The sequence below is a fragment of the Drosophila grimshawi genome, unplaced genomic scaffold (assembly GCF_018153295.1).
Source record: "Drosophila grimshawi isolate 15287-2541.00 unplaced genomic scaffold, ASM1815329v1 contig_848, whole genome shotgun sequence".
NCBI classification, from domain to species: Eukaryota; Metazoa; Arthropoda; class Insecta; order Diptera; family Drosophilidae; genus Drosophila; species Drosophila grimshawi.
Genome location: NW_025063692.1, coordinates 564,325 through 589,718, shown reverse-complemented (window position 1 = coordinate 589,718; position 25,394 = coordinate 564,325). Strand labels below are relative to the sequence as shown.

Here is a 25,394-nt window from a genome sequence, read left to right as displayed (position 1 = left end):
GCGGTGGGGTTGGAATTTTTGTTATAGGTGTTGCTAATTAAGCCAGCGTCAGGGTTCTTCCGCCAAGAAACACACACGCCCATATGAGTGGCTGTAATTGGTATCATAATAAACTGTATACACTCATTCTCACACACACACACACACTCGCACACACATCACTTGCATAATTGAGACACAAGGTCTCAGCAGATGAAGCGACTCAAACGAGATGATTGTCGTCCTGATGACTGGAGAGCTTGGGGGTTGTTTTGCTAAATTCTCAAAGGTCTCATTTATGAATATGTCAGGTGTATTTTCGTACACATTTCGGCAGCCCATTGCTGATTACTATACTCGTTTTGTTTCATGTATTCATCTTTATTATTAATAAGTGTAATTTGTAAAGTTTTTACAAAAAAAAATATTCAAAAACAGCTGCTTATCAGCCTGCTTTAAGGATTACCTTAATTAAAGCAATGAAAAATCGGTTAATATGGCCCTAATACCAAATTTTAATTTAATTTCGCTAAGTGTAAATGTATATAAAAATCTAACATTTTATTAAATAATTCAGTCATTTTGGTTTATAAGCCCTTATACCCTTTTGAAATGTGTTACAGGATATATAAATGAATCTTACTGTATGACAACAAAGAACAAGCATGTTAGCATTTGGCTAGCCATTAATTCAGCGCAGTTCAACTCAGGCACACAGTCAGTCACTCATTCAATCAGTCAATGCGGTTGCCAAGGAACTCCTTGTTGCTCATATGAATAATGTTAATATGCGAGGCACGATAGAGACGGACGGGGCAAAGAGACCAAGCTGAAAGAGGGAAATATGCTTGAAATGGTTTCCTAGTCTCAATGAAGCTTTGCTGCTCGGCAGTATGTGTGGGAGTGTTTGTTTGAAATGTTATCAAACGACGCCAGTAACGGGTACAATTTTTTAATTTAGTAACCCCCATATACACACGCACATACTTATACTCACATCCAGTTAACGCATTTATGCGGGAGGGGGAGTAAAAAATGTTGCCGTTGCATACTTCAGGGCGCCGCCTGACTGCTAATTTGCTATGCAAAACATCTTCGGAATTCTTATAAGTACGCACAAATGAAATAATTAAAAGCTGCACCAGACAGAAATAAAGTAAAATCACAAGTCCGGAATATGGAGTACGGCGTATGGGGCATGTAGCGCAAAATATGTGCTCTGTGAACATTTTTCCTATCGAACTCTAATTAAGCTCCCTTTCTGGCTGCTGGCTGCTGGCTGCCAGCTAACTAACCTTTTGCGGTTATAGCCAGTTGGCTACCATTTTGGCTCTATTTCTACTTATTCCACTTTGTTCAGCTGTGGCTCATCCCTCGCCATGCTTGTGCTCCGCATTTTTATGGACTTTTAAAGTCGGGCGGTAGTTGAAGATATAAACGGGAACTGGTATCGTATGCCATATGCCATATGCCATATGCCATTGTCTGGCGCGCTGGTCGTCGCAGTCCTGCTGGTTGGTTTGCAGCTTAATTGGATGCCACAATGTGAAATAAATTGAGCAGAAAATTACGTAGCCCGCCAATCTAAACCACAGCTAGACGCTGCTCACCGTTCACGATATAATTTTACCTTTGCCAATTGTCCCCATTGTGTTGTAAAAAGAGGCAAGTAATTGCTATGGTACACCTTTCGATTTCTATGGAGGCATTCCATGATTCCAACTCTTCTCGATTTCTACGTTTCGCCATTTTAATTCATAAATTCATTCATTTAGCGTCTTGGAAGTAACTTTTTGATTGACATTTGATTATCACTGCGAATGTGAGAAGCTTCTAATCTCAATATATTCCTCAATATTTGTATAATCTCTCCAACATACCACATAAAGTACACAATTGAATAGAATAGTTAGTTTTTTAATTTCCATAATTATTTTATTAATTTATTTGTTTAATTAAATTGTAGATCTTTTTGGTTTTTTATTCGTTTTTTTACTATTGGTTTGAAATCTCTTGCTTGAAATCAAATTTTGCATTACACACGTTTATTTCAATTAAATACATAGAAATGTAACTGCACATATGCATTATGCATATGCAAAATTCAAATTCTTTGAGCTGATTTGACATTCTTTGCCTTTTTATACACATAGTTTTTGGTTGTTTCCTTTTTGTTTTGGTATACATCAATTACATATACTTTACGATCAGTTTTAAATATTATATGCATTTATTTTAAACTTTTAGAAAAAAAATGTGCTACTGGACATTTGCAAATGAACAGATCTCTAAAACTAATACCACTCTATAGTGGCTCGTATGCGGCGAATGTTGCTTTAATTATTTTAACTTTTTATTATTAGTTTTTCATTGACATCTTTTAAAAATTCGCTATACAGTTCCGGGTGTAGGTGTCTGTGTGTGTGTGTGTGTGTATATGTGTGTGTTAACTATTGAAACTTACATTTCTGTAGAGCCTGAATTCTATATAGCTGTGATGAATCTGACTGTAATGGGATTCATGAGCAATTGCTAAGCTGAACAGCTTTCCTCTGATAAGCTAGGTGTTTAGTAGATTAGAGTGAATTCTTTGCTAACATCATCATCATTATTTTCCACTTAGTCGTTATTCTGAAACTTTTAGCAAATACACTTTGCACATGCTGGAATTCACTTATTTGGTAACCATTTATAAACTATTAAAAAAAAGGTATTACACTTATTTATATTATAGTTTAAATTGTTGAGCTTTTGCACTCAAGTATGATATAATTGTGTTTATTGAGTATGTATACATTTATTTAATAGTATTTAGCTTACATTGCACAGATTTATACACATTTAAAGTACATACACGCATATCAAAGCACATGAAATGAACAGTAAACAAATTCACGAACATGGATTACGGTTTAGGAACTCATATACAACGGCTCTTCGTATACTCTCTCAATCACCCCCTCAACTTCCTTCCCATTTCCTTCTACTCAGTATGTTACACTTGTGAAACTACTAATACATCCAAACAATACAAAAAAAAAAAAATATATATATATATTAAAAAAAAACCAATGGAGAATAAGAATAATAAGAAAATAAATTCTAAAATTCGTATATTATAAACATTGAGAACTACATCAAAAATTGTCATTGTTCCTATTAGATACTTGTGTTCCTAGCGATTGCTTCAAATTCGCGTTGCTTTCTATAATTCGTAATGTGTTTTGGATGTTATATTTACGAGGGTTTTAGTTACTTTTGTTTTGTTGTTTATATGACTATCTTGCGTAGTTTAATGGCTCGGGCATACCGCGGGCCTGGGACTGCTGCTCCCCTTGAGGGTCGAACAGACCCAATACTGTCTAATAGAATGCAGTTGCATCTTTGCACTACACACGAATAGTTAAAAATATCTATACATATATACATATATATATATGTATATATATATATATATATATATGTTAATGTCGCAAAAGTTGTTCTCAACCCACTAAATTTCGTGACGATCTCGTTATGCAATCGTGCGTTTTCTAAATCGTTGCGAAACCGAAGCGAATGCCAATTTTAAAAATGTATTCGCACCATCCATTTGCTAGTTGAGTAATTTATAGCTGCTTTTTCCTTTTTCCTTTAACCATTTTAGTTTTTTGGTTTTCCATTTGACTATACTTGTACGCTATACATACATAGAGTGATTTTCCTTTCTTGTTTTTATTTTTTTTAATAGTTATATACTGGTTTGGAGCCTTGCAGAGATGCAATAAATTCTACTAAGATTTTCGTCGTTTCCTCATCATTGGCATTAAAAAAAAAATGTTTCGCATAGCCTATAATAGTATGTACAGAAATTTACACTCAGTATCCCATGCCCCCACATCCATCGTCACCCCCACACATATCCCCACCTAAATCCCTCTTCCCATTCCCGTTCCCATGCCCATTATCAATACCAATATCTTGGATCTGCTCGTGCTGCTTCTCCGCCGCTTGCCCCTCGAGTTGCTCCTGACACTAAAGGACTGCGGATCCGCACCACAGAACCTGACCTCAATATGGCCTCCAGACGCTGCCCCCATTGTCAGTTGGGTTGTGGTGACCGCGATGGGCAGCGAGCGCGGCCACCTGACGATTGGTGTTCCCATCCTCAATGTTCCTCACCGACGCACCGCAGTTGCCGATCAGCGTGAGATCACCCGGATGCGCCACACCCCCGCCAGCCATTATATTATGCTGCTGCCGCACACCCACATTGCTGATGTGATCCATCACGCTTTGTAGTTCCCCATGCACCGAGGAGTTGGGCGACGCATGCGCCGGTAATGTGTGCGAGTGGAATCCGTGCGCCGACTGATTTGCAGCGGTATACAGCTGCGAGTAGAGCAGGCTGGCGGGCAGAACCGGATACAGTGATCCATTGCAGCCGGCGGTTGTCGCACCGGCACCACCACCATGACCACCAGCGACGCCGACGCCTACGCCACCGCCATAGGCCGAGGCAGACGCATGCTGGGCCTGATTGACAATGCCCGGAAAGTTCTGATTGGTGCCCAGCATGCCGGGATTGCCAGCGCCCGCGGATGCCACCGATGAGGCAACGCTGCCAGCAACGGCAGCACTGCCACTGCCATTGGCTGCACCACCATTTGTTGCACCGCCGCCACTGCCGCTGCCCAAATTTGGTGTATTAGTTGATAGCAGATCCTCCTGCACCGGCGACTCAGCCTGCGAGCTGTCGCTCAGGCTGCGCGGCCCGTTCTGGCTGGAATGTACATTGTACTCGTTGCTGGCATTGGTGTGATATCGTGGCACCAATATCGAGTTACCACCGCCTCCGCTCCCAGCACCCGCTGCACTTCCAGCGGTTGCCCCGCTGCCGGCGCTCGCTCCATTCACCGTCGATGTGATGGACGTCTGTCCGCTGGCGCCCAACAAGCTATGATGCGACATTTGGCCACTGGTAGATCCAACCAGGCTGCTCAGATGCTGATCCAAGTCACTGGCCGTCGAGTCGGGCAGCACTGTGACAAATCACACAAAAAGACAAATGCAATAATAATATATATATGATCTGCACTTTATAAGACACGTTATCGCATTTAGCTCAGTTGAGAGATAGTCTAAAAACAATCTATAGAATAGGCAAATAAATGCAGTTCAAAATTTAGTATTTTATTAGCCGGATTCCTTAATATTTCGCAATATTTCGTGAGAATTGCAAAATTACCGAAAAAATACCCAAATAATAAGGCACAAATATACAAATCAATTTAATTTCCATTTTGCTATCAGTGTTCAATTTTAATAAATTATACATAAATAAATAAAATTAATATATATAGATATATATATATATATATATAGACATATATATATATATAGACATATATATATATATATATAAAATTAATATATAAGTTAATAACTACGGTCAGAAAAACTTTTTGGTCAAAAACAAAGCTTAACAAAAATGGTTAAAAAATAAATTTAAGAAGGATTTCATTTTTATAGTAGTGAAAACTATTTTCAATTATCGTCTCTCATTCTCATGAAAAACTATCTCTGTCTGATTGTTGAAATTGAAACAGAATTTGTGTAGTACTTACTTGGCACACAGTCGCGATTGGTGGCACCGCCAAAGTCCTGATTGTTGCTCTGATCGTTTGAAGAACAGGTGAAGCCCAACGCCGGATTGTTAAACTGCGCTGAAGTGGGCGTGGTGCACGAGGACAGTCCGCTGCTGGCCAAGTAGGGTGAGTAGGCAGAGGCCGCCGATCCGTAGCCCCAATGCGTATTGCTGGCACCTAAACCAAATTGGGACATATCTTTGTTGTTGGTATCGTTTTGGAATCGATTTTTGTTATTGGTTTGTTTTTATGTTTCATATATGTTTCAGTTAGTTAGTTAGTTGATGTGTGTCAGTGAGATGAGATGAGAGTAAAAAAAACAAAGAGAAGAGCGTGATAAAAACTAGAATATTCAGCAGATGAAATATACGGCATGTGTGCATAACTGAAAGGCGCAAACCAAATAGATAGCGATAGTCACTGTGTGAGTGATCAGAGCAAATTGAATGTAAAAGAAATCAAATGTAACAAACAATTATTTGAAAGCGATTCGAAACGGTTCACAAACTATGCCCCATTTCGTTTCGCAACACTGCGTCAATTATCGTCAATAAGTGGACAATACCCATATCCCTCCCCCTCGCAACACCTTATCTACGGCAACGGCCATGTTACGCGTCTACGGCTGGCAAATTTATGGCACATGTGGGCTACTAATTGGAGCCCCATCATGGCCATTATGCGGGACTTCACCATCGGAGCTGGGCATAAAAATTACAAACAAATCTGATGCGACGAACAGCGACCCAAAAATGCTTTCAATGTAAGCGTAACGCGGGAAGCGGTTGATCCCCCAAAATCACAATGTTAGGCTCAAGTAGGGAGTGGCTGGGGACGGGAGGGTAGAGGAAGAGAGTGGGGGGGGGGGGGTGAGGAGGGCAACGGACCTCGGTTGAAGTACAGACCACCAGTGCGGGTCCTGACTCATGCACAGATAATTAGGCTTAATTAATAGCCCATTCGGAAATTATTAATTAGTTTTTATCGGCGACGGGCGCATTTTCGTATCCGGATATTGATTTTGTGGTGGCTTTATTAATGCTATTGGCTTAAATGTTTCTACCTCCATTAATTACGTTGCTTTTTGTGTACAGTTTGTTGCTGATGCTCGTCGTTCTTGTTGTTGTTGCTTTTGGTGGTGTTTGGACTGTCTGATGTTTGTTGTCACACCGATTGACTTTATCCTGCGCATATTTTGCCACTGAATTATTAACAAGAAGTTGAAAGCTCTAACAGTTGATACACTCGCAAAGTCAATTCGATTGTTGGCATGCGTCCTGTATTTCCACTACAGCTCAACCATCAACAAATATGGTCCAGCCTGCACCCCCGCCCCTTCCCTACAGTGTAACAACTAAAAACATAAACACAAAAATCATATATTTTATAGAAGTCATTTGCAAAGAGTCAGTGCGGTGTCAGAGTCGCTAAACTCATAGTATAATTTCCTAAAGTAAAACAAAAAAATGCGTCCACTGGGATCAGAATATATTTGTAAGTTTTCACAAAACCGAATACTACCAATAATTCTTAAAATCTCACAGATATAAGTGTATTTTTTTCAATGCATCAACCAATATCAGTATAAAACGCTTGGTTTTCCTATTGGGGGAGTATAATTGACGAATGCGATATGAGTATGTAAGTTGATGTAGTATATCGTTTTATTTGAATTTTTATTGCGAAATTAATAAAATATATGCCAGTAATTAAGTCAAGCAGCGACTGTCAATAAAATTTGTTGATTAATAATTCAGGCTATTTTACTTTTTGCATATTTACAATTAAATTATGGGTAATGAGTAACAACAGACGCTTTCAGTAATCATTATTTACATACGCACACCACCAAGTGAATATATATATGAATATATATATATATATAACGATATATACAAGCATTTAGTGTGTGTGTATTCTCTTATACATGTATTATAAATAAAAAGGATATATATTTTGTGTGTATATAAATGAGAAGGAGTCATTGATTGCAATGCCGTCCAGCAAATGTCATCCTGTAAATCGCGCAATTTGCATTTTGATTTGTGCGCTTTACGCTAGACAGTGGGGATGGGTCTGGACAAGGGACCGGGTGGGGGATGTTTGAAGGGGTTTTCCAGTGCTACTGACATTGCGACCAAGTGAAAATTGAGCCATTGTTTGGCCATTTTGTGTGGCGATTGAATTGGATTTGATATTTTTAAAGACCCCGCTGAAATAGTTTTCCTCTCATTTTCCATTACTCTTATAGCTGGGCCTAAAATATTGGCTTACAACTCCGTCCAACAATAATTAGCGCTTAATTTAAAGTCAAATAATTGCTTTTTTTGATGCCTTAACGCATCTTAACTTTGATAAAATATTGTACAAATAAAACAATATTAATTTGAAAAAAATAATCGTAAATTGCTGTCACATTTAACTAACGAATTGTCGCTATTTTTTGAATTTGTTGTAATTCAATTAATTGTCATTTTGAACTGAAATTATCAAATTTAATACAATTGAATTTTTAAATTTATAATTAAATATAATTCAAATACAACGCAGACAAGCAAAAAAAAACTTGCCTACTATTTTATTTATTGATTTGTATTATGCGACAAACGGTCATCACAAGAAATTTGGCATGGTAATACTCAGATAGATGTCATCCATATCATCAATTATAGCAAACTTTACCTAACTGATGGTGCTCAGCTACTCAGCCATTCAGAATTACATAAATGTAGATAATTGAGTTCTCAGTAATACTTGAGATACAGGAAACGTCGAAAGATATACTTATTAGAAACGTTACAAAATAGAATCATCTCACGAACTGCCAACTAGACTAGTTTTCATTTCATATGTGGACATGTTCACAGGTGTGTATGCATATTTGATATATTTATAATTCTGTATTTGGCATCGCTTTTGAAATCATAACACACCAACAATAATGCAAAATGTTGACAGACTCACTTCAATACACATACACATGCAAATGCACACACACACACACACACATAAACAGAGACGGTTACGTGCTCGGACAGATAAATAACACAAGCAATGCACTTTTTTTTTGACGCCAGCTTTTTGTGCTGTTTGTCGACTGTCATTGTTGCTTTTGTTGTTATTATATTTGACCAAGGTTTATTTATTTGTATAGTAAACTTTGGTTAAATAAAGTGGCCAACAATTCAATAGCAGTGCATCAACAACAACTTAGGGCAAGGTAAAGCGAAATGTCAGCCAACAGTTGCAAGTTTTTAATTTGAATGCTCTGCTCCCAAACAGCCAATAAATACTTATGACTTCTTCTGGAAGCCTCGGCCTAGATAATCCCAATCATCGTTCAGCTATCAAGTTAGCTGGTTAACTCGACTACCTTAGATACCCTCGGAGGATAGAGAAGAAAAATCATTTCGAACCGATTTGCGCAATTGCTATATTGAGAACAGGGAATTGTGCGGTCGGGTTGTTGTTGCTTTCTTTTTGGTTTTTACATTACACAAAAAAAATAATAATTTAATTGAGCGCCTAATTAATGTAGTCGCTTTAAGCGTCTGCAAAATGGATGTTAAGATTTATTTTATTATCTATTGTATATACATTTATACACATATATACACACACACACACACTCACATACATGTATATATATATATGTGCATATTTTTTTTTCAATTGAATTTAAATTTTTTACATATTTTTATTGTTGCACTTTTTGTTGGTTTGCGTGGTGGCAGCTTAAAGCAGAACGTTGTTTTTGTGATTGTTTTATTTTATTTTTTTTTAAAGCCTGCCAATCTAATCGTTCTGTGTGATTTTATGTGGTTGCATTGGGGCACACCACACAGCCCGCACGGCCCGCCCACCAACTGTCGGAGGCCCATCCCCAATCCCAATCCCAATCCCCAAAACGAACGATTATTTTTGTTGCATGCGGTTATTGGATATACCGTTACTCAAGTATTAAATGAAAAGCAGAAAAATGCTACAGCAGCAAATGCAAGCTGCATCAATTAATACTAAATATTTATAAGCCTTTGATATATGTATTTGATGGATAGTTGAGTGGATAATAAATGAATGCAGGATAAACGCAATTGTACTGAATGATGCAATAATACATATCTGGGCTAAGGGGTACTTACTCTGACAGTTGCCAATCGGAGGCATGCGGAAGCCGGACAGTGGATCCGTGGAGAAGTGGAACGGTCGCTGGCCAAAGGCGAAGTGAAATTGTTGTTGTTGCCCTAAAAGGGATAACACTAAGTTTTTTTCAGTTTTAATTATCTGTCCTTAACTAAATGGTTTTTTTCAGTTGTTTTTGTGCTTATGTGTGTGTGAAATCTATTGGAAATCTTAAAAGCGTTGAATCAATTTCAGAATGGAGTGTGCAAAATGGCTAACAACGATATTTTGACACTTACTCTCTCTCTCTCTCTTTGTCCTTGTCTCTCGTGCCCCCTTTTTCTTATCTAAGCGTTGTCTCCCATTTTCCAGTCGCCATTTTACGGCAGATTGTATTCATTATAAAATAATAACCTTTTGTCTGACGTTGGCGGCGGCAGCAGCTTAAAAACAACTGCCATTTATGTGCATGCGTCCGTGTATGTGTGTGTGGGTGTGTGTGTGTATGAGTGTGTGTATGAGTGTGTGTATGAGTGTGTGTGTGTACCGCAGAAAACTGGCCCCTCTGTTCGGAGGCGCTGCAGTCTGGCAGCAAAGGATATAAATCATGCCATGGATTGAATTGTTGTTCTCGGACTCCACAGATTACACAGCCAACAACGGCAACAAGGACAACAGCGGCAACAGTAGCAACGATGACTACAACTACAATTCTGGCTACAACTGCTGTTAGTCTGGAACTGAGTCTGAGCTGGGCTGTCTTAACATATGCAAAGTAAAATATTTGCATGCTTATAAATATGCATTTGAAGCTGCTGAACGAGGAGTCGACACTGTTTATTAAATACACTGCTGGGACAAGAGAGAGAGAGAAAGAGACATAGAAATAGAGAGAGAGAGAGAGTGAGAGAGAGAGAGAGAGAAATATGGGGAGTGGCGAATAGAAGGTGCTTAAGTGTGTGTGTACTTTGAGCTTTAATAAAGAGTCATTCATTGTGAAAATTAATATATATTTGATAATATGAAAGCCATTTTCGTGTTTTGATTGGTGTGTGTTAGTGTTTGATGTGTGGGCCATTTGGCTATTGGCCATTGGCTCATGTCTATTGGCCATTAGTCAGAAGCCATTGGCCATTGGGTATTATGCATTATGTATACTTACTTGTCTTGGAGCGCGGCTCGCGTGGCCCATCGACGGTTACTTTGATCGCCTTGTTGTAGGTGGCTATGTGTGGTGGATTCGTTGACACGGTGATGGTTAATGTGAAGCTTTTCCCTGCAATGACGCCAAGCATACAAAAAAACAAAATAAAACAAACGTGAGCTTAACAAATTTATGACTAATAGCTCTCTAAATGTAGTCTAGGCACGCGAGCCACATTTATGGCCTCAAAACATCGGTCGATTGTCACATCGTAAAAATCAAAGCAATTTTTGTTGACTATAACATAATAATGTTGTACTAGTTAATAAGGACAGCTGATTGGCAAAGTGGGCCAATGAGCATGCGACTAGCAACAATATTGTCATTTCGGGTTCAAATAAGAACAAGTTTTAGGAGCGGTTAATGAGAAGGACAGTGTAAGAGATAAAATCTTCAAATGTTGCCGATTCTTCACAATTTTAACGAACGAAATATTTGGCCTAAAATTACCCAACAATAAAGGAAATGATAACTAATCTAGTTTGTCAATATATTAAAAATGTCTTTGAAATGGAATTAGCTTATAATCCATTGTATTAACTTGCCAATTTCAGATCATACTGAACATTATATTTTTTTTTATATGTTACGCATCTCTATTGATGATTGCATTTTAGAGCCACATTTTTCTTGGTAAATTCTTTGATTTAACTCAGATCACTCGAGTCTTTACACCTGTTCTTAGACTTTTTGCCAGACGAATTAGACTTTAATGTATTAATTATGGATCACCTTTGGCAAGTTCTTGAAACACCCGACGCTCTGTCGTCCTTTCCACAATGCAAGAATTAATTACAATTCAAACTCATTGTCTGTAACATACGACTCACACACACATACACGTCGCTAAGAAAATACCCCCAATACTCGAAAGCTAAGATTTATTTCATTTGTGCCACACAGTTTTCTTTTAATTAACTTGTTACGCCTAACCCGCCCATACTTGAGAAGGACTTGCCCCAACCCCAGCATGGCTGAGTTCTTTTTGCCATTGTCAAGTGTTGCCAGGCCCACGACGAATTTGCAGCGATTCAATTAAAAGCATTTCAGCCAAACTCGAAACTCCCAACTCCCCAGCCGTAGACATTGTGCCCTTTTTTGTCTTGCCTGTCTATGACAACGTGGCGTATGTGCAATGTCTTCAAGTGTTGCCATTGCCGTTGCCCGTTGCCGCCGTTTGCTTTTTAAGTTGACAAACAAAGCGTAAATCATTTCGGCACACACAACAATAAACCACCAACTCATACACACCCCACACACACACAAACTCACACACACGCAGACTGAAGCTTACACATGTTGCTGGCACACTCCACTGCGCCTGCTGACAGCGTCGTCCTGATTTTGGTGTACATCTTCGTCTCGTTCTCGTTCTGGTTCTCTCAATCGCATTTTTTCCAGTCCCCCCCCAATTGCTAGTCTAGAGTTCCCAACTCAACGCCGTCTTGGTAAAAAAAATGAACTTCGTCTTGAGTTTGTTTGCAGTCGCTTCAAGTGGCATTTTGTCTTCGTCCTTTAGGCATTCTGCCTCCGTCCATTTGCCCTGTTTGCTGCAAAATGCTTTTCCGCATTAAGCCCTCATTGTAATAAAGTTTAGTTCATTGTTGTGCTATTTTTCGGCTATTCTTTCTCGACTCTGACTTGGAGTTGGCATTTTGAGGGTATTACAACATAATATTATAGCGATTAAGAGAATTACACATTCTAAAAAATAAAAGTGATGACATTGATTCGTCGTTCCATTTATTAGAAGTACATGCTTTAAAGCTACAAATTTAATTGATTGAGCTCAAAAAGTTTTCTGTATTATGTATTTAGATATGTATATTTTTAAGTCGCTATAATGAATCTACACCAATGAATATTTTTAGTGATATCAAGTTTATTTTGACCATCTTTATGTGTAGGAAAAAACCAGCATATCTAAACTGAGTGTACCTATGATTCATTTATCTTATATATTCAGCACTTGCAGTCGCTGAGACCAATTTGAATACCAGAAAAAGGCTTCTATCTCCATAGGCAGCTGTAATCAATTATGGTAAACCTGACCCTCAACAATATCCAATCGCTGGCCAAAACAGTTTTGTTGCCACTGCTGTAAGTCTCATAAATCAACAAGTATCAAGGAAAAAAAGGGAAAACGATGCATTTAAAGAAAACTGGAAGGGAAACCAAATAAGCCACAAAATACGTTTTGTGTTGGCCGACTTACTGGCTGGATTAGAAGGCTCAGAATGCTTTTAAGGGCTTACCTCTGGAAAGGTAAAGTGAAATTTCAAATGTGGCTGCCATGTTTGCAAATGGCTGAAAAAACAAATAGCTGGCTATGCAAAGCGAGTGTAGGTGTGGGTGAATGTGCTAAGGCTGTAAAATATGACAAGCGGTGTAAATATTTGAGTATTTGCGTTGGAAGAGATGAGCCAAAAATGTAATTGCCAATAATCCGCAAATTGTAAATTTTAAGACACGAATCGTTTTTGTGTGCCTAAATTGTATGTGTGTGTTTGTGTGTTCATATATGTAAGTGTGCATAGGAAACGCCTTCTTGTGATTTGTGATCCAGCCACAAACATTGACAGACAGGCAAATACATGTGCGTGTGTGGCCTACTCCACTTTGTCTTACACCATGCCACACTTCACACAGCCCCACACACCACATACACCCCCTCCACACCCTTGCATGACACGTGTAGGTGTTGTATGCCTTTCATTACCCAATTGATTTATTACGCTTGTTCTGCAAATTGCCAAGGATTTGCAACAAGGATTTCAGTTATTTGTCAACAGCTTTGATTTTAATGTTACACACGAAATACTTCTTTCATTCCCAACATTCGAATGAGTTTCGAAGTTATTCATGGAGGCACAGAACAAACAAACTTCAACAAAATTCTATGTGAAATTTTATTCAAATTGGAATATATATTCACGTCAACATCATATAAATCATAAGAGATTGACATATTTAATAGATTAATGATGCTGGCTTATAAATGCATTTGAAATGAAAACGCGTTACAAATATTAACTTCAAACTTGGATAACTATCAACATTCAACGTTAGATGATATTTAGAATACTTTTGAATGCTTTGCAGTATGTTAATATATACGTAGATATTTCAAATGCTTAAGCTGCTAATCCTGTGCTTTATCTCGCTGAGATATTTACAAATGAGTTCATCATAACTGTAAGTGACACAATTTAAGGCCCGCCTGTTGCTTTCTTTTCGAACCCCAAGCCCCAAACTCGAACCCCATACAGTTCACCCACAACAAAACAACGATAAGAACCCTAGAAACCAAAAGCAAATTGTGCGCGCTTACAAAATTCTAGACTCAACGCGTGTCCTTTTCACACAGATTGTGCCACCTCCCCACTCCCCACTCCCCACTCCCACTCCTTCCAACTGGCTCTAGCAGTCAAGGTGTCAGTTCGTAGAAGTTTTTTATTAGGGTATTGTATTAAGCCTTGTTTTTCTTATATATTTGTTGTTGTTGGTGTTGCTGTCTTGCCTTTTTAACGCCTTCTTTTGAAGGCTAGAACGCTGCTGAGGGGGCCTCGACTTTTGGCAGGCATTTGTCTTGCCTTTGGTTTACTCAACAGCAACAGCAACAGCAACAGCAACCCAAAACTCTCACCCGATCCGAAAAAATTTTACGAAACGGACGCCCTTTTTGTCGTTTGTGTTTTTATATATGTTTTATATATATATTTTTCTTTGGGGGGCCAACACCGCCTTTCACTTTCAATTGTTTGCCTTGGCTTGGCTTGATGTGACGGTTGGGAGTTCGGAGTGGGACTTGGGGTGGAGCGCAGTTCATTTTGCGGCTGTCTTAAATGGCTTGAGAGAGTTGTGTAAATAGAAACCTCATCGCAGTGAACCCAAAGCTTAACTTGCCATCCTTATCGATAATTTTGATGCGATGGGATGAATTGCGGTGTGGTGCGGTGCGAAGTGGTGTGTTGTGTTGTGTTGTGTTGTGGTGCGGGGAGTGGTGCGTTGCTTTGTGATATGATGCGATGGAGAAGTTATCGACGTGGCAAACTCTCGTAACAATCGCCAACTGGCACCACCGACTGTACACCTACTCCACTTGCCCTTTGTGTGTTTGTGTGTGTGTGTGTGTGAATGCGTGTGTCTATGCATGTGCATGGCACTTTGCTAATTAAAAGTGTAGCCTAGTGCAGGGCGGCGGGGCCAAATAAATCGATGCCTAGGTAATTAAATTGCATGACGCGAGCACACAATATCCGAAAGGGCAACTGATGGGACTGGAGTTAGGGGGGCTGTGGTTAGGGTTGGGGCGCAGTTTAGAAATAGAAGGCGGAGCTATGCTATCCATTTGCTATTTGAATATTGTAATTTGCAGACGAGAGCAGCAGTTGCTAAAACAAAATGGCAGCAGCGGTCAAGTCAAGCGCAGCGATTAACAGCGAATGCCACACAAATCACTCATACGCAGCGTTACGGAAACCAAAGCAAACCACAAGCGAACCGTTGAAATGAACACAAGCAATTGCAAATCTTTGCGAACCCAACTGAATCTTAGGATGTGGATAGTTTACTTATTGTAAACATACAGTAGCGCTGCGGTTTGATTTCATGTGTGGGTTGCCACGGCAAAGCTGAGCGTCAGCACCAAATCAAACAGGGTCTGTGGGCAAACAACAAAAGGCCCTTTGCTTCTTTTTTTTTATTGCGACTGCCTGCCAAAACGAGACGCGAATATGGTGGTGTTGCAGCAGTAGCTGCATGTTCATGTTGCCCACGGGGAAACATAAGGGGAGAGGCGGATGGAGTGGCTCGTTAGCCCAGCACAGTTGTCGTTGCATCTCGCGGGCTGCCAGACGGCCTAAATGAATGGGAAAATTTACAATTAAACGCCTCAATGCGAATGCGAATGCCAATGGGAGACACAAAAATGAGAAATGAGAAGATGGACGCGTCTATTGGCATGCCCAATGAATGACAATGCATGAATCCTGCGGCACAAGGGACAGTTGGACATTGGTGCGGGTCTCCACTAGGACCGTTGCCCTTGTACCCTTTCTCTCTCTCTCCTTTCTCTCTCTTTCTCTCTGTCACAAATGCCGCAGTTGAAGCTTTGGTTTTTGCGGTTCTACCGCAGCGGATGCGTAAGCCCCAGTCCCTCTCTCCACGCCCCGCTCTCGTCGTCTCCTGTGCCGTCTGTCTGTTTGACAGGGCAAAAACTGAGTTGAGTTGTGTTCGTTTGGTTTCGCTTGATTCAGTCGCCATTTCGTTTGGGTCTCCATCTATAAAGTTCAGTTAAAAATACAGGTATTTAACTGTATTTCCACTACCTTTTTTTATAATTTATAATGCTGAGTCAACAACACTTTAACATACGCCACAGTTCATTTCGCTTGACACTTTATTAAGCTCTTTAAGATGAATCCACTTATTGAGGGATGTGAGGGACAGGACAAGACTGTAGAAGTCGGAGCTCGTCTGCTAATGAACTGCTGACAATTTTGTACAGCCCTTTACAAGCGGTTACAAAAGGATACAAAAAGGATGACGGCGTCAAAAAAAAAAAAACAGTAATAGGATAAAAAAGAAGTTATAAATTGTTGGCAGTGCAAAAAGTGGCCGAATAACACTTGGACAAAAGAGATGGCGTTGAGAAGAGCGCACTCAAAACTTTTGCCACTCAGCGGACGGCAGAGTGGACGGGGGCGATAATTGAACAAATTGTTTCGAGTGCATTTCGGCCACAAAGGAAAGGAAAGAAAAGGGCCATAACAAAACCAACAACCACCGACTGCTGACAATTGACTGCTGACTGCTGAGGAGCACTTGAAAAGTTGTTTGGTCACAAAATGATGGATTTCCAACACAAGGCGAAATGGAGATAGTGATAAAGAGTGTGAGTGAGAGGGAGATATATGTATGTTATGTAGAATTTAAGCCGTTAATAGATTGAGCTGACCACAAAACTCTCAGATGCGAAAAGCAGGTAAGCAAAATACTCTTCAAACTTATTGAAGTGACAATTCTTTAGAGCTCCAAGGTATTTAAATTGAAATTTGCCAAATTATAATCAACAAGTACGAATGCTGTAGTCGAGTGAACTCAACTACTATATTACCTTAGCCAAGGTGTTAAATATATATTCTTGGCTAGACTAGTTCTAGGCTTCGACAGACAGATGCACGGACATGGATACATCGAACCGGTCGCTGATCCTGATCAAGAATATATAAGTGTGATCGGGGTTGGAGTTGTTTCCTTCTGTCGGTTACATATTTTTGCACAAAATCATTATACCTTTTCTAATGCTTGTGAAATTCACTTTGGGATTCTACAAAGTGCGTCACTAAATGCGTTTTTTTTTCGTGGCCGCATTTTTTCATGAGGCTGACATATTGACAAATATTGACGAGATACACTCACCTCTGCCGCTACGTCCCACAAATCGTAAATCATTGAACTTGGCCACCTGGTTCTTCATGACGGCGGTGCAGTTGCGCAACTCGGCGCAGTAGTTCTCATCGTTGCCGGCGCGCACCGTTACCATGGTGCCGTCCATGATGTCACCCAGGGAGACGACCTTGAAGGCCACCGGCAGCGTCTTGTTGGAGCGCCAGTGCGGTGGCAGAACGGTGCAGACGAAGAGGGGGCTGCTGGTTCTTATCAACTCACCGGGATGTTCGGTAAGGAAATCGCCCAAAGTGCGTTCAGCCAAAATGTCTGAAGTCATCTTGGTGTAGGCCTCATTAAGCAGCTGGGCTGGTGTTGGGGGTGTGTTTTGCTCGGTGCTGTTGTTGTTGTTGCTACTCGAGCTGTTGTTGTTGTTGGAGCCATTTGTGTTGCTTGTGTTATTGTTGTTGTTGCTGCTGCTCGAATTATTGTTGTTGGCAGTGTTGTTGCTATTGTTGTTGTTATTATTATTATTGTTGTTATTGTTGTTGTTACTATTGGCATTAGATGCCGTCGAATTAGTGCTTGTGGTTGTCAAATGCATCTTTTCGCTGTTGTTGTTACTGTTGTAGTTAATATTGCTGATGTTGTTGTTGTTGTTGTTGTTGCTGTGTTGCTGCTCTGTGCTATAGTGATTGTTGTACTGTAGCTGTTGATGATGTTGTTGTTCTTGTTGTGGTTGCTGTTGCTGTTGTTGGTGGTGGTGCTGTTGCTGTTGCTGCTGCTGCTGTGTGTGGTGCAAGTGATGTTGCGAATAATGTGGAGTGTGCTGCTGCGGCTCTTGCTCAAACTGCTCCAGATGTCCTTGAGAGTGAGCCTGCACTTTTTTTAGACGCACAATCTTGTCGAATTTATCCAAAACGCTGTTTGATTAACGAAACTCGCTCGCTTCCGTAGCCAGCTAAAAATAAACAGGCACATCAAATAGGATTACGATACGATCTCAGGATTGATTTTATCCAAAGCAAAATTGGAAGAATTAGTTAGTCATTAAGTGTCTGACTCATGCATATAATAATCTATTGTGTCTCTACAAAAGTATTTAAGCTGAAAAGAGCTGTATTGAAGAGTTCGTTGAATGAAAATTAATATATTTATATAAAGTAGGTATCTACGAGTATGTGCCCATATAAGATGCACATGTAACTTAAAGTATCTATCAGAAATGTCATTTCTATTGAATAAATCGCATGTCTTTATTTCAAAATGTAAAATAATTTGCTAACATATATTTTTTGAAGTGCATTTCTTAAATATATTATATTTACAAAAGGAAGCAACAAATCTAGTTATTTTCGTAAAAAGGAAAACAATATAAGTAAGAATGCTATAACTCGATTACCATATTTCACTTTACAAAATTTGGCACACCCAAATGTAAGCAACATGCAAATGCAGAGTATACAAATACTAAATATTAAGCAACTTAGATGCGTATGCCTTTAATATGCTGGCTCTTATTTCTATCAGAAATCTAAATGTATTGATCAAGAAACGGAGGCAGTTAGCGATCAAATGAAGCACACTTGACATGAGCGGGCCATACGAGAACCGGAATTCCTCTAGCAGTTATAATTTCTCAGATCCGCCTGTTCATACAGACAGACTAAACCGTATAACAACTTACAAGTTCTCGATGAGTAAGTGATAAATAATTGATTTTAGACTGTAAAATGAATTGTGCAAACTGCGGGGTATTTGCTGAGATTAAATTGACTTAAATTTCAGCTTGTGTTGGCCACGAAATTTGCAGAGCCATCATGTTAATGTCTTTAAATCACAGCCAAACGGCATTTTACATGGTCATGTTGCATAGTGAGTAGTGAGTAGTGAATGGTGCTTGGTGCTTGGTGCATGGTGCATGGTGCATGGTGCATTGTCCATGCAGGTCCTGGCTTGGACTGGCTGGTCGGAGGACCGAGTGAGCCAAGTGAGCTGCCCGGACAGCACACATAAACACAAATCAATTGTCAACCACTCGACGCTAGGGCAATGGCGTCATCATGAGTATGAAATGGTTAACGTTGAGCGTTGAACGCTCAGCGGAACGCAATTTGCGTTGCACTTTTCAATTTCCTGCAACGCGACAAAGCACATTGGTGCTCGCTGGGCTTGGGGTAATAGGCAGACGGAATGAACGACAGGAACTGGCACAGGACATGTGGCTAGCTGTGGCATGCAACTATCCAAACGCAAATCTAGTCCTCATCCGCGTGGACGACATGCAACGACTGCTCCTTGCTGTAACCAGTGTCAAAATGATTGTGGACTCACGGGTGAGAATTTGTGGTTTGATACTTGCATATTTTGTCACTTGTCGACGCTCGTCGCCCAAACGTCAACCCAGCCACCACTGCCCCACTCACCCACTCCCCCATCCCAACAGCCCAACATTGCAACAACATCCCATCATCAGCATCAGTCAGTGCCGGTATATCCACATTCCGTCTCCAGTACAAGCAGGCACGCACTGAAGCAGCCACCGTGAAACGGGAAAGGGAAAAGGGGAAATGAGGTGCGGGTGTGAGGTGTGGGTAGGATGTATATTCTGACCGCATCCGCTGACCTTGTCGGCGCAGTTGTCATTGTTGTTGTTGTTGGGTCATGTAACAACTTTAAAATTCCTAGCTGCAGATTTTTCTTCTGTGCCAACCTCGCCCCCATCGACGACGCCACAAACAGTTGTCCAGTTGCCTCCCTCACCCCTACCCCGACATTTTTCCCCAATTTACCCCGACTTCAGTTGACCGATAAAAATTACTTAAAAATGCCACAGCTCATGGGTTGACTTTTGGCCAACAAGCACAACAAAATACAAAAAAAAAAGAAAAAAGAAAAAACGCTGACAATTGGGAATGGCAATGACAATGCGTAGGGGAATGGGAATGGATATATGGGTATGATAAAGCGCGAAAGGAAATCGCGGCGAAAATCCAACGGAAGCCAAACGTGTCGGCGCGTGGGCAGCAAAGCACCAAAAAGCAACAAAACAGAAACAGCGGACAACAGCAGGACCAAAAAAAAAAGAAAGAAAGAAACAAAAAAAGACAGCAGAGACGGCACATAATGGACAACGGAGGTTGCGTGTCGCAGCCATTTCGACATCCGACATTCTCCATTCACCACTCTCCATACAGCATTTACCATCCGCCATCCGCCATCCGCCATTTGCCTTTTATTGTAAATTTACTTTATAAAGGTTATTACCAAGCCATACGGAACAGGAGCGACCGGCGGGTAACAGTCGAGCTGGCTCTTGTGGGTTGCTTAATGATCTACCCAATACTGGCCACCCAAATAGCGATAGATTCATGTGTGTGCCGATTGATGTTGCTAAGAATGAAAGGCCTTTCTTCGTTTTCATAGAAGATCTCGGGAAGCGTTTCAAAATCAAATATTTGCAGAATAATTCATTTCGGAAAGTATATTTTTAGCAGAATGAAAATAGCCCAATTGTAATCTAAGCAAATCACTGACAAATGGACACATTATTATCCATAAATACCAACTCATTGGTCGTCTTATATTTCTTCTCTTGGTAGTAGCGTGTTGCAGCAGTTGGACAAGCCGCACTTTATTGAATTGTGGACAAAAGAAAAGGCAAAATGTTGGCCAGCTTAAACTCTGCAGGAGAAGCGCGCCATAATCCGCGCTTACCATCATGGCACCATCAAGGAAATTTCTTCTTTTTTTTGGCCAGTGCTGGGTCACGCGTGGTTTGTCACCTTGTTGTTGTTGCTATTGTTGCTATTTTGTTGCTGTTCGTTTTTCATTTTTTGTGCGACTGGCAAAATTTGTTGTTCTTGTTCAAAGGCAACTTGCTGGCTTGGGGCTAAATCAAAATTCATGGTTTTGTTAGAGGCGATGGCGATGGCGTCGCTGCTCAATCCCGCATTGGTATCAATAGCCGGCCAACACACACTCACACACATACACTTGGACGTGAGCAGACGGTTTACATGCAAGCTTAACCCTTTGATGGCCCCACACACATGTACAACATGTAAATTGTTTCAATTTGCGGCATTTGCCGTAAAGCTGCGCAATTTTCAACATGCCATGGATACGCTGCGACTATGTGTGTGTGTGCGTGTGTGAGAGAGTTTGTGTGTTGTTAGGTCATTCTTCTTCTCTTTTTTTTGTTGCTCATAGTTGGCATGACCATGTACGTGTCCAGCTGTTGTGCTCCCACAAAGCACTCGAACCCAATACGCACCCGAACCCAAAAATACTAAACTTGTTAAATGTTATAGCTACATATATGTACATTTATGTATATATACATATACATATATATTCATGTCTGTGTGTGTCGAGTAGGTGTCGTCGATGTCTCATCTAAAACAGCTACTGATGCGGTGGCTGCTGCTACTTTGATGTAGTTAAATTTTAATTGGACTTTGGGTTTTTATTCCCCGTCTGTGGTATTTCATGAATGCGTGTGTGTCCAGCTGTGTGTGTGTGTGTGTGTGTGTGAGCAAGTGTGTGCTAGCAGTTATATTATTTAAATTTTAACATTTTATGTTAACGCATTCTAGGCAGAAAACGACGAAACTTGCCCAAAATTCTTTAACAATTGCTAATTTCGAAAGGGTCAAGAAAATAGCTTAGCTTGAAATTGAGAACTCCGATAAATTTCAGTTTCAAAGTTACGCAAGCATAAATTGTGGAAACTTCAACTATAAATTTTGAAGATAATATGTGAAAATGTTTTGCTAGCAGCAAACTATTTCTTATTAATATTAATGAATTTTCATACCGAGCATATACCACACACTAGAAACATTATGTTATTAATATACATACTCGTAGTGTTATTTATGGAATTTTTCTTATAAAATATCCCACAGCAGTAAGCATATTTTGAGCTCGCTTTTAATGAAAGTAGTATGTGTGTTTTTATTGCACTTACAATTTCTTATACGTGTTTGAATTGATAGCCTGAAAATGTTGTGCTCTTTGCTTTAGCATTAGCATGATCTTAACTTGCATCCATGTTGGAACATCAGGCAATCTGTATATGTTGACTTCTGTTTACGGCCTCTAAATTAACAACATTTGCTACTAACTAACAGCAAATTAAGCCATACATTGTTTATAAACGCTCAAGAGTCTTCCGTGCTCAACGAGGCGGGATGAGGCAGGTCGAAGGAGGCTGTCTGCTGACTGGAGAGCATTGGATTCACTTTAATGCCTAAATCAACTAACTTTGCGGGCGGCAAACTTATTTCCGGCATGCCGAGAACACTTCCCAGGCTGCAACACATACAATCCAATAGCACACACGCACAGGCACACATAACCACACACGCAGACACAAGGACTGTGCAGAAATCAACAGCCAAAGAGAAGACACCAAATTCAACCATAAATTGATACAGTAACACGCCTCTCAGTCACGCCCCTGGTCCTGTCCCTGTGCATGTCGCCGTTCTAAAATGCAGCAAAACCGAATTGCTGCATTTGAGGACGATGCAGTGCAATGCAATCCTTCCGGCTGCCCCCTTTGTTGACCGGCAGCCTGCCTGCCTGGCTGGCCAAAAACTAGCAACCAACAATCCCAAGTTTTCGGTCAACTTTGGGCCAAAACAATGCTCCCGGGCAAAGCAGCAGGCGCCAACCACCAGTCACCAGCCAACAGCCACCAGCCACCAGATCGAGGACTAAGGGAGCAAGCCGAGAACCAAAAACTGAAAGGCATGAGGCACGCATCTTGTGTGACTCGCTCTCGTCCTCGACCTCGTCCTCGTCCTCGCACTCGCACTCGCACTCGCCTGCAGACTGCATTAATAACGTGCAGCGGCACACGTCCTATCTAGATGCATGTGCATGTGTCCTTTAGCCCATTGCCTCTGCTCTATGCCTTATGTGTCCTTGGTGTGCTCGGTGTGCTCGATGTGCTTGGTGTGTGTGCACGCGTGTTGTGCACCAAAAAAAAGGCAACGGCTGCAACTGCAACTGGAGTTGGACTTTCTCTGGTCAATTCGCGGTTTTGCTTGTCACTTAGCCGACGCGCTGCCCAGCAGCGTTACCCGTTGGCCATTTGATAAACGACGAAGAAACAAAACGATGCCAAACGAGATGCCGTCACACGAGGCACAGAACGAAGTGCTGCCACAGCCAAAGCCACAGCCAGCTGCAACTGCTGCTTGTTGTGTTGTTATTGGTGTTGGTGTTGGTGGCCTCCAGGCGACAATGTGACGACATTTTATGTCCATTGAATTATCTGGTGTCCGAGGGCTGTCAACCCCGACTGAATGACTAACTGACTGACTGACTGACTGAGGTAGCAACTGCTTCCCCTTAGCAACATTAAGCCTAATGACCCTGTGATGCTGCATGTATAGAAACATAGTTTTGGATGAAATCACCTTTTACAAGATTCTGCTTGATATACAAGTTCGTTACTTGAATTAAATCCATTAATTTGGTAAAAATTCCATAACATAAAGAAATAAAAAATATAATTTAACTGGAGATCCATCAACATCAAAATTATTTCTGTGGTTTACAGATATCGTTATTTAGTACTGATAACAGTTGTGATAAATCTTCAGATATCAAAAAAAGGGTATGTGAAGTGCATTATGTCAAATGTGAGCATTGCGTAGCCGTCTGTGCCAAGGTTTAAGTGGCGTAATAAGTCCGGATTGCTGTCGTTGAGAGCTGCCTAGGTTGGAGTTCGAGTTCGAGTCCGAGGTTGTGTTAGAGTGGGAGTTGGAATTGGAGTTGGAGTGGAAGTCCTTGTTTGTTTGCGCCTGCCCGCAGCTTGCTTTGGCTTTTGCTTTTAAGCCCCCTCCTTGCCCAGGACCAGGGACAGTAGCCGGAACAGTTGGAGCACCAAGTGGAGCAGCACTAGGAGCCAGCAATTGCAGCCGGTTGCCGAAGCAGGCTTTTAACATTTTTGAGGCTCGATTGGATTTTACACAGGCCTCTGAGTAAAGTGAAAAATTGCATTTTGAGCAGCTGTTGTTGTTGTTGTAGTTGTTGTAGCTGTTGCAATTGTAGTTTACTGTTTGCAACTAAACTTGTTGATGTTGTTTTTGTATCTAGTGCTGCTTCTATTGTTGTTATTATTATTGTTGCTGCTGTTGATGAAGTCGGCTTTGGTTTGGTTTGGTTTCATTTGGTTTCATTTGGTTTTACTGGTCAGCCAGCCTGCGGCTGTCTGTTATTTTGAAATACTCGTTGAGTGGCTCGTTTGCGGTGAGCATGCATGTGGCTGGGACCTCATTCCATATGCCATATCTCACCCGCACCCAGCCACACCCACCTGCGTAAAACTGCACAGAATATCTCCGTACCCAAAAAAAAAAACAAACAACAAAAGAAATTAAACCAAAGCATTGTTCATTTTTCGACAGCATTTCAAGCGATTTATTCAATGGAAATAGCCAGTAACACCCATTAACAGTTTATTAGCACCTCAAGAAGCCTCCGCCCGCCCCGGTCACTCTGACGTTAAGTGTGAAAAGCCACGCCCATGCCTGTGGATGTAAATGCAATATTGCATTTCTACGGCAATTAAAATGAATTTTCCGGTTGCTTGACACATAACATAATTTGCATATCCGGCGCCTGACACGACCCCACACCACCTTCACACACCCCACAACCCTTGCAACACTTGATGGGTCGCCCTGGGGCTTTAGATTGTTTAAATGCATAAATGATGCATTGAATGCAGCTTCCACTGCAATTGTAACAGCAACAGCGACAGCAAAAGCAACAACAGTAACGACAACGTCAATGGCAACGTGCAACCGCAGACGCATGCAACCCTTGAAGGCGCCGCCCCTTCTACACACGCCTCCCCTAAACACCACTAAGTGTGTCTCCTTTAGATTAAACTGGTCAGCCGACTGTTGTGAAATGTATTTACCCAAAAGATATTTCTTAATTTCTTTTGAAATTACTTTCGAAGTATCTGACGCTAAGGCTGTAAATGATATTTATTTGCTGATGATCTTGCAGGAATCAGGACGCATCAGGAATTATTTGATTTATAAAAC

At 40.7% G+C, this 25,394-nt stretch overlaps 1 protein-coding gene across 2 annotated transcripts; it reads right to left on the bottom strand.

Annotated features, from left to right (window-relative positions):
• Positions 1-3,913: 3,913 nt before the first annotated feature.
• Positions 3,914-18,053, bottom strand: LOC6569207 (runt-related transcription factor 3). Of its 2 annotated transcripts, none has more exons than XM_043216109.1 (5): positions 17,356-18,053; positions 10,891-11,004; positions 9,749-9,865; positions 5,586-5,783; positions 3,914-5,000 (listed from the first exon to the last, which is right to left on the bottom strand). In XM_043216109.1, the coding sequence occupies exons 1-5, from the start codon at positions 17,924-17,926 to the stop codon at positions 4,030-4,032; spliced, it is 1,971 nt and encodes a 656-aa protein (XP_043072044.1). In that variant the 5' UTR covers positions 17,927-18,053; the 3' UTR covers positions 3,914-4,029. The 2 variants fall into 2 exon arrangements, with proteins under 2 accessions (XP_043072044.1, XP_001995484.2); XM_001995448.2 differs by having other exon boundaries at positions 9,749-9,850.
• Between the last annotated feature and the right edge of the window lie 7,341 nt (positions 18,054-25,394).

Coding starts and splice junctions, on each gene's coding strand:
- LOC6569207 (XM_043216109.1), bottom strand. CDS start 17,926: ATGCATTTGACAACCACAAGCACTAATTCGACGGCATCTAATGCCAAT. Junction 9,866..10,890: donor CGAGCCGCGCTCCAAGACAA/GTAAGTATACAT, acceptor AAAAAAACTTAG/TGTTATCCCTTTTAGGGCAA. Junction 5,001..5,585: donor CAATCGCGACTGTGTGCCAA/GTAAGTACTACA, acceptor GATTTGTCACAG/TGCTGCCCGACTCGACGGCC.